The 19004-nt window shown below is 37.7% G+C and overlaps 1 protein-coding gene across 1 annotated transcript in view; it reads left to right on the forward strand.

The window, feature by feature from the left end:
- The first annotated feature begins 219 nt into the window (after positions 1-219).
- Positions 220-19004, forward strand: part of ATP13A4 (ATPase 13A4) — a 143831-nt gene continuing 125046 nt past the window's right edge. The window contains exon 1 of the mRNA XM_049776029.1: positions 220-538. Coding sequence (XP_049631986.1) covers positions 476-538 — 63 coding nt within the window. The 5' untranslated portion in view covers positions 220-475. The remainder of the gene's footprint in view (positions 539-19004) is intronic.

A 19004-nucleotide genomic window follows, 5' to 3' on the forward strand; every position in this document is an offset into this window, starting at 1 on the left:
TCTACTACGCAATCTATCCCCCCTCCGCCCCCAATTCTTTAGCCTGTGTGAATAAAGTTCCTGTGACCTGGGAACTCTAGCCCTGTTCTCCACTCCTCAAAAGGGTTCTGCCAACTCTGCATTGTCCTCTTAGATTTGCAGTCAGATGTCTTAGCCTGGCAGGCACTAGGCAGGCAAAGAGTTCTTTCCCTGCAAGTTGGGCACAAAAAGATCAGCATGGGAGCAGCTGCCTTCAGGGCAGCTGTGAAAGATGGCAATAAGCTGGGAGCAGGCAGAAGTATTCCTCTAGCAAGGTTAACTTGTGGGAGGAGTTCAGTTTGCTAAGTATTGTCTGAGAGAAGGTGTGCTCTCCAGAAGGAGTTTTAACCTGTAAGATCATTAACTCTTTCAGTCAGCTGGCGAGCAGCAGTGGCTGTACAAGCTCGTCCTGGAAGCTTCTACTCTGGAAAGTCAGGGAGGAGTGGAATAATCTTTCATGGGGGACCACTTTGAGGAGGGTCATCAGGCTTTGCTCAATGAAGGAGAAGAGAATGAGATGGTAAGATTCCAGCTACACCCCCCCCTCCTTATTCACATTCTCCAGGCATACTCACACACACACACACACACACACACACACACACACACACATACACACACACACACACACTTCTCTGCAGTTTGGTTCTTGGTAGCATGTGAAAAAAAAGTCAAGTGGAAGAAATTTCTCTGTCCCATCAATGTAACCGCAGAAAGTAGATTTGTTAGAAAAGAAAGTGATGCATTAATTGTATCCAGAGTTTTCTTTTTAAAGCTAAACAGAAAGGGAGAGCAGACCAGTGTCATTCTGAGTGCTTCTGAGCCTCATTGACATAGCAAATTCTGTTCATAAATTCCAATAATTTCAGTTAGTTCTCTTATGTCAGAAGCAGCATAGGCTCTGACAGAGAGAAGGAAAACAGCAGTGAAAAAGCTGGAGTTATAAACTAGATCTCTGGCCATCTCTGCACAAAGATGGTCAGACAAGAGGAATATATAAAATATTAACAATAACGAACCTATACACATTTCTATTTTCTCCTAGAATTTTATCTGCCATTTCTTAGTTGTTGGTTTGAAAGTTCACCTACTCTGTTATTTTAAATGTGTGCCCATCAGGGGTATGTGGGAAAAATCAAGGAAGATTCTTGTGTTCTAACTGAAGATAAGATTGTATTTTTCAATTACAATGTAATCAAGAGAGAGTTAGAATTGTGTACTTCTGTTTAATAAAGCTTTCCAGCTAATTGTGTAAGCACAACCTTTTATGCCAGTAATGGTGTAATTAAAATGTTAAAATGTGATGCCTTCATTCTTTAATAGCACTTTATCTTTCTGGAATTAATATCTAAATAACAAACCCAAAAGATATTTGCTTAAAATGTTGTTTTGGTTAATTGCTTTAGTTTGTACTATTACATTCTTTGTTCCTAAACTGGTCTTTCAAGTCTAATCTGCTTACCTGTTCCTATAGCAACACCATGTTTTGGGCCTTCAAGAGTAGATCCCTCCTGCTATCAAAGCTGAAAATTTATAGAGAATCCCAAATTTAGATTTTTTAAAAATCTTCTTTTACAATTGACTGGCAAATGACAATTGCCTTTAGGCCCTACACAAATGCCACTAGAAATGACTTTTTTAATCCCATGTTGGATAACATTCTTATTTCTCCAGTGTTTTGTTTTAGAAGGAATATTCTGATAAACTCTATATAAACTTGACAATTTCCTGAGTGGCTATTCTTTTTTTTTTTTCTTTCCTTTTTTGGGATCACACCCAACTCTGGGTAGTGCTTAGAAAACTGACTATATGTGGTGCTGAGTATCGAACACAGGTCAAAAGGTAGATTGTAAGTAAGACAAGCACTATCTATCTATCCAGCATCTGCTCACTTTCCCTGTTTTATTTTTAACCTCTTTATTAGAAGGCAAGAACTTATCTTGGTTTGTTTTTTGTTTGTTTATTTGTTTGTTTTGGGTTATACCTGGCTATGTGTATCGCTTACTCCTGGCTCTGTGCTCAGGGATCATTATTGGTAGTGCTTAGGATCCTATGGACTATTGAGGATTGAACCCAGGTCAGCTATTCTATCTCATTCTATGTCTCTGGCCCTTAAATTTGTATACTGAAATATACCCACTTTTTTCCATATGCTCATTTCTGCTTTTTAACAACCTGGCATTCAAGAGTTATTAGTTGTAATCTCCTTACTATCAGGCTGCTTCCTTGTTCTAGAGAAATGAAACCCTTCTCTACTCTAACTTTTTCCTTGTTTTTGTATCACACTGGGTAGTGCTTAGCCTGTATTTCTGGCTCAGTGTTCAGGGGTCACACCTCATGGTGCTGAAATTGAATCTAGCTTTTTTTTTTAAGTAGCTCCTCTCCTCTTTCCTTCCTCTTTTGTACTGTTGTGGCAATAACCAGAGCTCACGCACATTTTGTTGTTGCATTTAGATACTTGATTGTGGTGCTCGTGCATATTTGGTCAAACTATGTTGGAACTTACCCACTTTGTTGTGGTTCTAGGCATCACAAATCAGAGAGCTGTTGATACTATGATCAGGCTGAGGGTGCCAGAACCAGAGATCAAACTCAAAAACTCTTCTGGCCCCAGACTTTCAAGGCAACTGCTTTGCCATGGAGCTGTTTCTGGGTCTGTCTATTTTTGTATGCATCTGCAAGTCTTCTTGGAGAGGGTCTTTGATATGGAAGTAACACTTTTCTGGAAGAACACGCTCCAGTGAGGCTCAGTGGAGGTGCAGCTATTAATATGCACTCATGAGTTCTTCCTACTCTTCCACTCCACTCAGAGAAACCTGGCTACCTGCCTCTTTCTCTGTCTGACACTGTCCCTTTTAAAGTCTGTTCCTTTTGCGCAGAGCAGTAAGCTTCTAAAGGGATCAAGCTATCTAAAATGTACTCCAAATATTTTTATGGGGCTTTTCAGCTTGCCAAATATTTTCTTGGTCACCAGCTTATTTAGATTTCACTATGTCCTGTGAAGTAAGTATTATGTTTCCCAAAATGAAGAAACAGAATTTACTTGTGAAAGGTTGCATCAGCCAAGACATCCAGGAACTAGGGCACTGCACATTGGTAGTTAAATGTGGTAATTCCTTTGTTTCTGGACCCTAAACTATCCCCTTGACATCTTTCACAGTTCTTCCCGAGAACATCATACCTTTTTTTTTTTTTTAATTTTTATTGTGAGCAAAGTGAATTACAAATCTTTCACAGTAATATTTAAGGTACAAAGTGACAATGAATGAGGGGCATTTCCACCACCAGCGTTGTCCTCCCTCCACCCCTGTTCCTGACATGCATCTCATATCGCCTTCCTTTGGTCCCCCAGAATGATAGTTTAATTAGTCCCCACTTGTACAGCTTGTTGTGTAGATAGAATATCGATTCTGTTGTTGACTTTTGGTTGACTTTGGTTTGGTGTTCAAGTCCAACCAGTTTTTATTTCCACTAAATGTTCATACAACTGTCTGTTCTTGGTACCATTTATTTTCCACCCTCAAGTTATGGGGCTGAATAAGATGATGCAACTTATGTGGTTCTGTTGGAGATAAAAAGAAAAAGAAAGAAAAAAAACTGGGAGGAGTTCATCTAGATGTTATAAATATCAATTTAGAAGAAGAAAGGCAAAAAAGAAGAAAAAGGTAGCAAAACAAAACAAAATAAAAACAACAAAGCAACAAAAAACAAACACAAAAAAAGAACAAACAGAAAACCAAAACCAACAACTATGAAAAACAAATAAGCAACAAACAAAAAACAAAACAGAAACACCTAAAAAACAGTAAAAAAAAAAAACCCAACCAGCAACTACATAAAAAGTTTCTCCTCCTCCTCCTCCTCCTCCTCCTCCTCCTCCTCCTCCTCCTCCTCTTCCTCCTCCTCCTCCTCCTCCTCCTCTTCCTCCTCCTCCTCCTCCTCTTCCTCCTCCTCCTCCTCCTCCTCCTTCTTCTTCTTCTTCTTTGTGCAAAGGCACAGTAAGTATTGGGAGGAAATTAGAAAGGAAATTCCCTTGGCCTAAGAGACACTGAGTTTCTCTGCCCTTGAAGCATACTGTCATAGGACCAACTACACACTCATTTTCACACCCCAAGGTTTTTTTTTTATAGAGCCAGAGAGAGCATCATGCTTTTAACAGGAAAATATAACTGACCCAATTTTTTATTCTTTTGTTTTTGGGTCACACCAGATGTAGCTCAGGGGACCATATGGGTTTAAGGCTCAAGCCTGGGCTTTCTGCTTGTAAAGCTCATACCTGAGCTAGCTTTCTAGCCTTAACAAAAAAGATTTCTGGAGAACACCGATTTTCTTAGATCTTAGTGTTATGCATGATTTGTATTTCATGAGTATGTCTATCTTTTTATGCTTTTCTGCTTATACAGCCAAAAGTATCTACAAATCTGTTATGGGTTTTGCTTAAGAAAATATACTATTTGTGGGGCTAGAGCGGTGGCAATAGTGGAGGGCACTTGCCTTGCATACACTAACCTAGGACAGACTGCTGTACTATCCCCGGACGTCCCATATGGTCCCCCAAGCCAGGAGTGATTTCTGAGTGCATAGCCAGGAGTAACCTCTGAGCATCACTGGGTGTGCCCCCCAAAAGAACATATACAATTTGCATCTTAGCAGAAGTAGTTTCTTGAATGATAGAAATGGCTTTACCATTCAAAAGAAATTATTTTAGGATACAGTCCTCATGCCATAGAAATAAAAGAACAGCATCTCTCCCAACCTAAAGATACTGAGGACTAATATTTATTCTAGAATAAAGAACATAAATGAAAGAGCAGTTCTTGGTGCTACAGGTTACAGTCTTAAGGACAGTGGAGAAATGAGAAAGGACAGGGGGAATGTAACTTTCAGAGACTAGTGAGTCAAATGTCTGCAGAGAGCAGGCAGACTTTCAGATAGCACTGTGTTTGAGCAGAGTCCAGGTTCTCAGTGATTTAAGGTTAGTCTCTCAGCTGTGGGACTCTCAGCTTTTACCTAGGTAGTTCTTGATTTTTGAGAAGTTTAAAATTCTGGAAAAGTGTAAGCTGTTGTTATCAAAATCTTCTTAAACATTTTTTTAACTTGTGATTCTTTTTGTCTGAGAAATTTTTATATGCTTTTTTTGTAATACCATTATCAAATAGGTATATAAATAGTTAGACAAATTAAATCATAAAAGAAATTTACTTTAAGAAAATTTGAGTATTTTCAGTAACCTCCATGTTCAGTTATGCATAACCACAAGGTATCCCAAGAAGAAAGGGTCCTTAAAGAAAGGAGGCCATTGCAGTTAACTGGTGGAATAATTCTATAACCCCCAAGTGAAGTCATCCTTCTCATTTAATAATGACACATGAGGGAAAATTAAATTTCATTTACAAAGTTATACATGTCATTTATAAACAGAGAAGATTTTGTAATTCTTATGATTACTCTGACTTATAATTATTTTAGAAAAATATCCACTTGTTTTAAAATTCATTTTCCTTATTTATACAGTGGTAATATCAAATGACCCCGGTGTTTCAATCCTTTTGAACTGTGGCATTACATATTTATATATTGTAATGTCTGAAAGCACCGAGTGCTCACTTTATTATATTCAACAAGTTAGCTGGGGCCAGAGAAAGTTCATCATGTAAGACACTTTTCTTTCATGTGCCAGCCTCAAGTTCAATCCCTGGCACCATAAATGGTCCCTTGAGCTTCACTAGAAGTGATTTTATCCAGGAAAAGGCCCTAAGCACTTCCATATGTATTCTAAAAATCCAATGAAAATTAAAAAGATATGAGGTTAAATTGATTGTTCACCATTAAGATCCACCAAATGGATTAAAATGACAGTGAAGGAACAAAACTTCTAGAACGACAAAGAAAGTCTTCATCATAAGCTCCGTTCCTGGACCCGTGCAGATACCAAGATCTCTAGATATAGAGGTCTGATTTTATCACCCATGACGGAGCTGAAGCCTTCCATACACCACAAAGGCACTGAGGGGAGAGTAAATGAACATGCAAGGAGTCTATAGTTATTTCCATGACAATTTACTTCAAAGGAGAAGAAACTCTGTAGCTTTTAGGCCAAGGGAATTCCCCTCTCTAATGTCCCCAATATTTACTATGCCTATGCAGGAAAAAAAAAAAACAGCACAAAATAATCTTTTTTTAAATTTATTTATTTATATTTTTGATCTCTTTCTTTGGGTTTGGATATTGAAGTTGTTGTGTCCATTTTTTTTTTTCCTTTTTCCTTTTTGCGCTCTGTTATGTTCGTTTCAGGACAGTGGTTATTATGTGGTGCTTGTCTTTATTGCTGTAGTGCTCACTGGATTTTTTTGATATTTTTTAATGTGAGATCTCCTTTTGTATGGTTGTGGTGTTTCACTTCCTTTTTCCCTTTTCTCTCTCAAACTCAGGTTGAGAGCCTCTAAAAGCACTCCACCCATTTTTGGCTTATTTGATTTTTAACCCATTTGATTACTCTTTTTTTCTTCAAACAAAACCACATAAATTGAACTATCTAGTACTGCCTCTCAAATAGAAGGGGAAAGAGTGGAGCGTAGTAAGACCAAACAGTTGTATGATCACTAAGTAGTAAGATAGACACAAAGGGAACCACCTATACTAGCACCCCGGGGGGTTGAAGGTGGGGGATATGGGATGCAAGATGGGAATGGGGGTTGAGGGAGGACAACTTTGGTGATGGGAATTCCCCTGACACATTGTTAATATGTACCTAAAATATTACTGTGAAAGATATGTAAGCCACGTTGGTCAAAATAAAAATTATATCAAAAAAAAGAAAAGAAAAAAGATCCACCAAATGAAATGTGCCTCCTTTCAGGGAGCATTTTGTTCCAAGGAGAGTTATTTGAAAAGTAATGCTTTCAGAATTTTCCCCTAGAGTTTAACAAATAAGAAAACTGATATTAACACTCATTTTTAATTATAAAGGTGGTGTGTTTATTGTAAAACCCATGGATATTGACAGATAAAGTTACAGAGAATGAAGTAAAAATGATTTATGAGCTTTCTTACACAGACACAGTCAATATTAGTATATCAGCTACATTTCTTTCAGGTTACACAAAGCTCATCAGTTTTGATTCTTTGACTATATTTCAATATCAGCTGTACTCTTAGCTCATTTCTTTTATTTTACATTTTATTATTGATTTTATAATTTTGAAAGTTTTTTATTTAAAGAAAATGCATAACATAGTTGACATAACTGATCATAATACATTTGTTTCAAGACAAAGGAAAGCAAAGTTATTGAAAAAAATAGAACAAATAGAAAAACTAAAAAATAAAATGGAAGAGAAGAAAAAAGAAATAAGAAAAGTTCAGCAGCATGTATATTTGTAAATTTTATTGTATCTCCAATAAAGTTATTAATATAATAACAGAAAATTCAGTAAGCTCTTTTTAATGAAATATAAGTGATAAAAATAATATAAAAAGGTGAGTGTGTGGCAGTTGTTGTTTGCACAGCAAAATATGGCTAAAATAGAAAGGAAAAACCTTTGGCCTAAAAATAGGGAGACCTTACCCATAAAATATCCTGGCATAAGACCAACTATAAGCTTCAGGCACACTAAGTTGTCTAACTCAAAAGTCTTTCTCTTTGTTCCCAGTAAAAGCTCTTCACAATCATGGTTGTTGCTGTCAGGTTTCTGTAGTTAGAGATCCTCGTTTCTGTACAGATCCTATGTCAAAGTCAGGGTGACGCTAAGTGTCTTCTGATTTCATCTCACTATTAGGTGTCAATGCAGAGAACCCTGCCCTGAAAACTGGTTGTTGCTGTTACGAAGTGTTCAGGGTGTCATATAAACCCACTCTGTAGTAAGTCAATGCCAGGGCAATAGTAGGGTAGAAGTTTAATCCCTAGTAGAAGTCCAATTCCTAGTGCTGGTATAGAAAACCATGTTGTTTCCATAGATGGAATCAAAGGTTCAAGAGTAAATGGTTAATGTCCATTCTTCTGAAGCTCATTTCTTTTTTTAATATATATTTTTATTTAAACACCATAGTCACAAGGTTGTTTGTAATAGTTTTTTTTTTTTACAAATAAAGTTGTTCATGATTTAGTTCTAGCCATACAATGTACAACAACCTTCACCAGTGCACATATCCTACCACTGTTGTCAAGAGTTCCCCCCCTCATGTCCCCCTCCCTGATGTCCTCTTCCCACCTACCACCTTCTCCAAACTGCCTCTAGGGCAGGCATTTTACTTCACTCTTTCTCTCTTTCTTTCTTTTCTTTTTTGACTTTGTGGTTTGTACTACTGCATATGAAGGTGTATCTTGGCTTATTTCTATCTTCTGAATTTGTACCATGGAAGTACCATATCAGAATTTACTGTTACATAGTTCTTGACTCCACAAGCAGTAACATTATATGTTTTTAATGAATAGTGTTGCAAGTTTTTATGCTATAGAAATCTACAAATGCTACCTAGAATGACTTTCCCTCTACACTTGAAGGTTGGCAAATATTTACCAGCTTTACCACTGAAGGTGTTATTTCCCTCAGATATGTCTCTCCCACCCCTTCTCTGCCCAAATACAATAGGGATATTCTACTCAGAGGTCTTACATTTGTTTACACTATGCATTTTGCCAAAATAAAATATAGCCCAAAACAGTCTAGTTTTAAGAGTGCACTCACTCAGAGTATGTAATGTTAGCAAATTTGAAATATTTTTTTACATATTTTAGAATTAAGCTGGCTTTTATTATATCCTAAACACTATGTTCATATATAACCTCATATATATGTAATGTATGGAAGTATATACATTTAGATAGCTGTACATAACCATAAAATAATTTTATAAAAAATATCGATCTGTGGTGCAAGCAGTAGGGTTTTGCCTTCCACGTGCTAATCTAGGGTGGACTGTGGTTCGATCCCTCCAGCATCCCATATGCTCCTCCAAGCCAAGAGCTATTTCTGAGCACATAGCCAGGAGTAACCCGTGAGCATCACCGGATGTGGCCCAAAATAAAGCAAAAATAAAAATTGAGAGTTTTTTTTTTTTTTTGGTCATATCCATTGGTGCTCAGGAGCATCAAATTTGATGCTCAGAGATTAATCCTTGTAGAGCTCTGGGGACCCTGGTGTACAAGAAGAGGTCAGACCTGGGCTTGCAGGCCTGAAACTGTGATATATTAAGTAAGTTTCTCATTTAGACACTTGCGTTTTTTCTAAAATTTTGACTATTATGGGCAACTAAACACATATTTTTACATTACTTGTTAGATTATTTCCTTAGGATAAAATCTTAGACATGGCACATTTTTCTATCAAGCAAATGTGTTTTCAATTTTTCTTGATACATAATATGAAATTACTCTACATAAAGCTGTGGCTATATCAATTTATATACTATGTGTAGCAAACATTTCTGACAATACTTGTTTTCTCTACCTTGGCTCATGTAGCAATTAAAATAGTATCTTATGATTATATTAGTTTTGCAGTTTCTTGATTTTTAGGGAAACATATTTTTAAATGTTTTTTGGCATGTATTTATTTGTTTCCTAGAAACGCTTACTGTTCTTATTGATGTTGTCAGTTAATGGTCATGGTAACTAAAAACAAGTAAATGTGTAAAAGCTAGAGAAACACTTAAACAACCATGTCATTGCTGAGGACAGTCAGAAGTTACACTGTAGTAGGCAGTAAACTGATATGTGGTCTTTGTCACATAGGAAGTCCTATTATGCCTAGAGCATGACTTAGGGACATTTGTCCTGACCAGTTTTTGTTTTGGGGCAACATCTGGTTCTGAAGTCTGAAACTACTTCTAGCAGTGCATTGGGGACCATATGGGATGTTGAGAATTGAGCCTGAACCCTGTACTTGCAAGGCAAATGCTCTACATGCTGTTCTATTGCTTTGCCACCCCCCCACCCCCACCCCACCTGCTATTTGGCTTACCTTCACAGCTTTCTTCACAGCTTTCTTCTCTTACTTCAGGAATCACAAGTACTTTACCCTCATCAAGAGCCACTTATTTATTATGCTCCAGGAGTACCCCAGTATTGGTTGCTAATGTTAACTAGTGAACCCACAGATTTCATAGTGGAGGAATTGTATTCATACTGAGACATTTTGTCAACTGCAATGCGCAGGAAGCTGGGCCACTAGCCAACTCTAGTATCTTTCTTCTTGATTCATTGCTGAGAACTCCCATAAAGTCAACTCATCTTTAATGGAATTTCTTGAAGAGTCAGGTTTAATTGCTTTTTGAGGACAGGAATTCTGCTTCAATGGATTCCTCTTTCTCTTTTCTTCAATCTCCAGATTCTACCATAGTTCTTGGCATGAACACTCAGAATATTTGATGGCACAATCACAAGCTCCGTTAACCTACAGTTTTGCATTATGCAAAAAAAAAAAAAAAAGGCAGGCAACAGGACTCATTTTGAGTAAACAGGAGAATCATTTTGAGTAAATTAAAGAGAAGTCTAGGACATTTCATTTATTTGTTCAGAGTGGTCAATCATTTTATAATTATTAATTGACTTCTTTCTCCCCCAAACCTAAACCAAGTGCTTCCTTCATTTAATTCACCCTTATACACTATTTTCTTGAAATACCTTGTAATCTATATCCTTTCATCTGTTTATGTATGAACTCAACAAATATTTACCAATCACTTCCTCAGTGTCAGGAATCTCTTTTGTTAAGCACGGAAGATTTCTGGTGAATAGCAAACAGCTCTGTTTTCAAGGAGTTCACAGTTGACTGGGCAGGAACGAGAACATAATTTGTGGGACCAGTGCAAAATGAAAATGAGGTGTTTCTTGTTCAATAATTAAGAATTTCTGGATGTCTCTACCAGAGCATTCAGCCAAGTTTAGGGCCCTTTGAGAATAGAGCTCTGTTTGACTGCACAGGCCACTTGCCCCTGAAGCTGGTTCTATAAGTTCTGGAATCAGGTGAGCAAACCTAAGGAAAGTGAAACAATAGTAGAAGTTATGGATGCAGATCAGTGAGACTCAGAGGAAGGACCATCTTAGTTAAACACACACACACACACACGCACACACACACATACTTCAAATACACACACACATACTTCAAATACATGCAATTTTGCTGGAGGGTATCAGGTACTAAAGGCCTTTCCAAGACACCCTAATAAGTGTACATTTAAAAAAAAACAATAAAGGGGCTGGTGAGGTGGCGCTAGAGGTAAGATGTCTGCCTTGCAAGCGCTAGCCAAGGAAGGACCCCGGTTCGATCCCCTGGCGTCCCATATGGTCCCCCGAAGCCAGAGGTGATTTCTGAGTGCTTAGCCAGGAGTAACTCCTGAGCATCAAATGGGTGTGCCCCCCCAAAAGTGTACATTTTATCCTTTCTGATGATTTTCAATAATTCCCAGGGATTTGTTGATGGAAAAATTGTGGTATAATAAAATTAGGAAGAATGCAGAAACTAGGTTCCTACTTCCCAGTCCAAAAACACAAGATTCTTTGAGAGTAGAGATGGACTTGGTCATAGCCTTTCCCATGCCAGCCTGTGAAAGCACTGGGGATAACTGAGTATACTATAGTAAGACTTGCCTTTTCAAAGGATGTTGTATTGTGTGGTGAGGAAAGTTGATAGGAAGAAAATTGGAAGCAGTTTCTTAGGATCTTCCAATGAGAGAACTAGAATAAAATAACAGCATGATCAGAGAGGATACAGAAAGAATGCAGAGAAGAATATGGTTTTGAACCATACGTGGTGTTGGAGCCCTACACAGTAATGCTCAGGGATTTCTCCTGGTTCTGCATTCAGCAGTTTTCATGGAGTATTTAGGGATTCTGGGAATTGAAACCATGTCAGGTCTTTGGTCCCCTTTCTATTCTGGGGGAACTTTGACCCTGGCCATTTGACTGGTCAGTATTAAAGCACTTTTTCAAAGCATCTGCTGGAACTCATCAGCCTCTTCATTTCTCTGCGCCGGGTAACTAAATTAGGACTTTCGAACTTTTCATTTTGGCGAGCCACCAGGAGTCCTCATTCCCGGCATGGAGTTATGAACAGGTGTCTGGTGAGTTCTGATGTGTATGTGTGTGTGTGAGAGCGCGCGCTTTGCTCCGTGTCTGTGACCAGCGGGAAGCTGACTTTGTGGTGGTTTGGCTAATGTTATGAGCTCTTTGCTCGATGTGGAAACTGAGTAGAAGCAGACTTTGTTTCATAGGGGGGTTAGAGTCCCCCCGGAGGGGGGGTTAGAGTCCCCCCGGGTGACTAAGGAATCTTCCACCTGATGCGTTTCCAGGTGTGTGTGGTTCCCCATCTGATGCGTATACCAGATGGGCAGAAAAAGTTGACGAGCTTTGGCTGCTTAGGTCACGACCCTGGTGGTACCCCAGGGGTTTAGTAAGAGCAGCTGGAAGACGTTCCGAGCTGCTGAAGAGGTTGTCTGTCTGTGATTTTTGGAGCTCAAGAACTTGGTCATTGGCATAGTTGTCTGTCTAGAATTTATTGTGGGATGCAGAGATTACTTGAACGCATTTTGCTTGGTTATTTGTGGCGCCACGCTGTCTGTTTGTCTGTCTGTTTCTTGTCTGTGTGTTCTATGTTTTTTTTTGGTCTGACCACGGGACGCAAGCCCGACCCCCTCTCAAGGGCCGACCCCTGGAGAAAGGGGCCGACCGCCGGTGAGCCCGCGTCTCCCTCGCCCGTCAGTTGTCCCAGCAGCAGAACGCGCGATCCCCGCCGCCCGCGGCGCGACAACAGGGCGCCCGAAACCCGTTCCCCCCCCAACCAGGAAGCGGGCGCGTGCAAGGTCCACGCTAGGGACTTGGCGGGGGGTGTTGGAAATTGCAAATCCCAGATTTCTCAAATGGCCATCGGGAATAAATTTTCCTGGAGAATTTCTGAACTTTGCAATTCCCCAACTATCCTGCCATGCGTTCAGGCCAAAAAGAGCAACTGGCCGTTTTTTTTCTAGCCGAAAAAAAAAATGCTTTTTAAACTCACCACGTGGTGAAGCCTCACCTGGCTGGGAAATGTAGGTCATTTACATATCAAAGAAAAATCTAGCAAATGGTTTGGAAGTCAAAAAAAAAATTTTTTTTTAAGCATTTAAATTTCTAACTTAAAGGTTTCTTAAAAAAATTAATAAGAAAATGTTGCAAATTACTGTTGTTATTTTTGTTTGTTTTTCGGTGCACGTGAAAATTTTTAGCAGCGGAACCACTGCAAAAGAATGAGTGGCGAAGCTTAAAAAAAAAAAAGGGAGGAAAAAGAGAAGCCGAATGGTAGGGCGTTTGCCTTGCATGCAAAAAGGAAAGTGGTGTAAAAGAAATTAAAAATGTGTAATAAAAAATGTGTATAATCAATCTAAATAATTATTAATATGTCTCTAGGTTAAAAAAAATGTAAATGTTTTTAAGCATGTTCTACCAAAAGTAGTAAGCATTCATTCTTTCTGGTTTTCAACATTAATTTGTGTAACGTAAATTCCTGGTGTTTTCTGTTTAGAAAACTAAGTGAATTTCTATATTTAGAATTAAGCATAATTAAAATATTATTTTGCAATTTTTCATTATATGTTACCAAGAACATTAATATTTGTATCACAGGAGGTTTTATAAAATTGGTCATGGTTTTATTTAAAAATGTATAAAATGTTTCGTTGCAGAAAAAAAATTCTAAAATTATCTAAGTAATTTAAGTAATATTCGCTTTTTCTCTTCTCCCAGAACCTTTTAGTACCATTTATGTCATGGCATCATGTTGCTTTGCACAGAATACAAGCAAATGGCTTTTCTCTCTGCATGAGGAGTAGTCCTCATGCAAACAGAAAATCAAAAAATTAGTAAGGGAACCCCAAAGCCCTCTTTCAGAGGAATAATTGGAGTTGAGGCGGTGTGACAAGAAGGCACCGGCGAGAAACTGAAATAAATGGCCTGAGTAAGGAAATTGAAGATTTTCCTAGATGATCATCACAGCCTGTGGGCCCTGCTCTCTCCCTCAAGCTCAGAAGAGAATTCGAGGTCAGTCTCTTCCAAACCTGGAGAGGAGTGGAACAGACAAGTCACCTCTAAAAATTCCTGCAGAGGGTGAGATGCCCAGCCAGAAGAACCTCATGCTGAACCGACCAACTCATCAGCCAAACCTGAGTGACTGTGAAAAACCTGCAGTGTCCACAACCTATCCTCAAAAAACTCTGTAAGTAATGGGGGTGCCCCAGATGGAGATTTCTCCAACAGTGCTGTATATGTGCAAAGGAAAAAGCCAAGTTATTCAAATACCGGGTAAGGTACAAGGTAAAGGTGGAGAGAAAAACCATTTTTGGTAGCTAATTAAAATTCTAGTGGGCCTAATTTAAAACCCACTTCTTTGAAGTAACTTATGTAAAAATGCTCTTACTAGTTGTATTAAACCAAATCATAAATTGTAAATGCAAATGTTAGTCTAACTGAAGTAACTCAAAACTGTGTTTATTCATAATGCTATAATGCTTTGTTTTCTGTTAATTAATTTGTGCTATCATTACAGACAATAAAAACAGCTGTGCCATTCAAAAAAAAAAAAAAAAAAAGAAACCATGTCAGCCTTATTTAAGGCAAGCACCCTACCCACTGTATAATCTTTCCAGATTGGATCTGAGATAAATTTGAGAAAACGTGTACTCAAGAATGATAATTAGCATGGCTAAAGTTCTCAGTTTGTCCAATCGCAGATGATACTACTAAATTTCTTAAAGAAAACCAGGAACAAGTTGGAAGAATGAAAATAGTAATAGCCAATATAAAGTTATTGATATGAACTAAGAATCTTACTCATAGCAACTTTTAAGGTCTTTCATCAACTATATATATTACAAATTATCATCTCTCTTCTACAAATGAAGAAACCAAAACAGAGAAGTTAAATGACCTGCTAAAGTTCATATGGCTAAGTAAATGCCACTTCAAATGTCCACTTTAAATATTTTACTACTTCTTGGTTTTGCTAAGTTGTAGACAACTCCTTTAATTCAATCTCACACACACACACACACACACACACACACACACACACACACACACACACAAAGAAGCATGGTGTAACTGGAATAAACAACCACAACATGTGGAGGCTGGAGGTCACCAATGTGACTTTGGCTCCACTATTATCTATTCATGGCCATCTTTCTTTGATTTCCCTTTACCTACAAGGTGGAGATCATAATTTCTTAGCAGTTTCAATCAGACAGTAATGTGTGTGAGAGAAAAATCAATGATTTCTTGGAGTCTTCTCCAACACACTCGAAGAATATGATTTAAAATGTTTTAAAACAAGTGGATACATTACAGTGAATCATCTTAAGAAATTTTAGTAGCACTCTTGATTTTCTTCAAAGTACTTTACGGTTTTTTATTTTTTTATTTTTAATCTCAGGAAACTTGACACATTCGTTAAGTGGAAACTAGAACAATTTCTGTGCAAATTTCCCCTACATTGAAGAATGAAAAGTAATTATACAACTAAATGGCAAACTACTGCCAAACCCTCTATGGTTCTCAGACATACAATAGGCACAAAGAACACAGGACTGGATCTTCAAAGGACTTGGCATTTTGGTGCTATGTCCGTAGAAGATTCTCAGTTTTAAGATTTTGATGATATTTGAATGCTTTATCGAGACTAGCCTGCAGCAATGGCCTACAGCTATTTCTGGAAGCCATGATGTAAATCTCAGTGTGATGCCTGAAACCACAATCTGGATAGAGTTGAAAGCAGCTCAGAACATTGCCTCCTTAACTTCAGCCTCAGGCTACTTCCATGGACAATGAACACAGCTATGTCCCAGATACACTTCAGGAAAAGAAGAGAAAGGAAGTCCACATTTCTCAAGTACTTTCCACGAGAAATTTTATTTTCCACAGGTCAGAACACTTTCTGTTCGACTCGATTGCACACATAGGCTGAGACTGTAATTCACTTTAAGCATTTAGAATTTGTGCTTTCTTAGGGGATATATGGTTGAAGGATCTTGAAATTTTGCTATTCAAGTCTTAAAATCAGTCATAGGAGATGATTCTATGAAAAAAAAAGACCAATGTCTTAATACTAGTTTTAAAATAAAAGTCTCTAGGATTAAACTTGGGTAGATATATGCACACCCCCAAATATATGTGATAACATACTTACATTTTAGTGGAAAAAATAAGGTTGATATTATGACACATATTTACCTTTAGTTTTGATCTTTAAAATTTGCATCACCAATTATAAAAAAGATTTTTTTACAATTACCAATTACAATTTTTTCTTGAATATATAGTTAACATGGCATGGGAATTACAGCCTTTCCCCCAAAGCTGCTTGATTTACTAGAACACTGGCTTCAGGATCGCAAATGATAGAGGATTTTTTCTATTTCATCTGATATCTATGGAATTTTATTTCTTCAGTTTTGAGCTTAGAAGTACTCAATTTATGCCAATGCTATATATCTTCTAGTAACTCTAGTAGTAGGAAAGTGGGAGGGAATTTGAACCATCCCCTACTACATATGAAGCATCTACTGAACCTGATGTTGCTCTAAGGTTTTCTCTACTTCCTGTCCTCAGTCTCTCATGAGTTCTTACTGATGTCCATGGGGAAAGGTATCTAAGTCAATGTAAATTCTTTTCTTTTCAGAATTCATTCAGCATTTGAAAATAACTTCATGCTAACTTAGTACTATTGTAGGAAGAGGGATGTTAATGTTACATGAATACAAATATATTTCTTTTATATCCCTAAGCACGTGTTTTTTTTGTTTTGTTTTGTTTTATAGTCAAGCTTTCTATGACCCCATCACGTTCCACTCTTGTTTGATTACATTTGTGCTTCATAAAACCAAGATGTGACCTTCTAGCAGGGGCCTCAAACTCAACTTACCTGGGGGGCCGCAGGAGGCAAAGTCGGGGTGATCCTTGAGTGCAAAGTCAGTAGTAAGCCTTGAACATTGGGGGGTGTGTGTGTGACCCAAACAACTAAAACAAAACAAAACAAAAAAAGATTCCTCTAGGGCAGGGCCACAAAATGTTGTACAGAGGGCCACAAACGGCCCACGGGAAGCGAGTTTGAGACCCCTGGTAGGGGCTATATTTGCTATAGATATTCCCCAAGTACATATAAAATTCACAAAGATAATCTATTTTAAATGACACACCATGTTGCATTTCTTGCCTAATGTAGGAATATTTAAACTGTTAAACATGAAAACAAGAAGCTCAACCTTTTAATTTAAAATATAAATTTGATGCCCAGAGTTTACCTACAACTGAGAGTTATATAAGTCAGATATGTAAGGCAGAATATTATCTGGTTCTCCCAAGATATTACTTATTTTTTAGTTTCTTAGCCACACTCAGTTTCAGACTCTGACCTTTAGCAAACTTTTCTGTTACTCAGGACATTTTAGTTTTTACGTTTTAAGGAGCTAAAAACACATTTAGTATCATATTAAGCAAAACAACTTTCATTTGTTGGCCCAATAATCAAAAAGTTCAGAAATAGTTTTAGATTTAGTTTAGTTTAGTTTTTAGTACTAATGGTTCCAGAGCAAATAAAAAAGTCCTTAGTACTATATTTCTTGCAACATATTTAGTATATCCTCAGTCATGTTCTTTGATTTATTCTCAAAATTCATAAGTAATTTTTTGGTAATTCCAGAATAACAGGTTTTATTTCTGTGTGTACATGTGCAAGCCTGTGTGTGTGTGTGAGTGTGTGTGTGTGTGTGTGTGTGTGTGTGTGTGTGTGTGTGTGTGTGTGTACTTTGGGTGGTGGGAGTTGTCTGGAAGTGATGGATGAATGATTCTTTCAATCATCTCAGACAAATACTCCTTTCTTTTTGTTGACCCTGTTTAGATCATTTCCCCTTTCCAGATTCACAAGTTGCCTCTAGAAAGCTGTGCTTAGTCTTATGCCAACTCCTGGCAGTGGAATCACAATTTATATTAAGAAGCTCACTACAAACAGGGATGAGTTTAGTTAGAGAAATAACTACGTTTTGAACTATCCTAATAATGAGAATGTATGAGGGAAATAGAAAGCCTGTCTAGAGTACAGGCGGGTGTAGGGTGGGGAGGAGGGAGATTTGGGACATTGGTGATGGGAATGTTGCACTGGTGATGGGTGGTGTTCTTTACATGACTGAAACCCAAACACAATCATGTATGTAATAAAGTTGTTTAAATAAAAAAAGTAATAGATTTCAATAAAAATAACTAATGCTGAAAAAAAAAACAAAATAAAATTGTCTATGGGTTTTATATAGAGCTGTTACAAAGAAAAATAAGAAAATAAGTACCTAAGTGCTACTCTGACTATGTGCTGGGACAGTTTCTCCTGGAAGTTCTTGGAACCTTGCAGATTTGGGAATCTACCTGTCTCCTGTATGCAAAGCATAAATTCAACCTCTTGATCTTTCTCTACCATCTGGAGAGTCTTTCTTTTTAAAGTAGTCTCTAAGGTTCTATACACTAGTCATTAGTAAGACTAAGTTAGGTTTTCAATATCCCTTTAAGGAATAGAGATTTGGTTAGGCTAATGTGGAACTGCCATGAAAATATACGATTTTGATGGAAGAAATGCAATATTTGCCCTCCTCCTCCTTCTTATTATTATTCAGAGGAATATGAAGAGTTGAAATATGTGATAGGAACTTGTGAAACTTTATTTAAAGATGTTTCAGGCAGGGGCATCCTACACTTATGAAGGGTCGATTCTGACCACTGAAGACACATGTTGCAGAGATGAGTGGAGCTCTAACAACCAATTTATGTCTCATTTCAGGCATTTCTAGGTAACTCCCCCTGCAACATTACCCTAAGAGAAACAAATAAAAAATTTAATTCCTATTGTTGTGGTATCAAATTCTATCCTCCCAGCCTATGGCTTTAGTATGTGTTATTTAATAAAGGTATGAGCATAGGACTCAGATTTTATTGGGAGAAAACTTACCATCTTTCCTTTGAATGTTTT

Source organism: Suncus etruscus, chromosome 6 (genome assembly GCF_024139225.1).
Source record: "Suncus etruscus isolate mSunEtr1 chromosome 6, mSunEtr1.pri.cur, whole genome shotgun sequence".
Classification (NCBI taxonomy): domain Eukaryota; kingdom Metazoa; phylum Chordata; class Mammalia; order Eulipotyphla; family Soricidae; genus Suncus; species Suncus etruscus.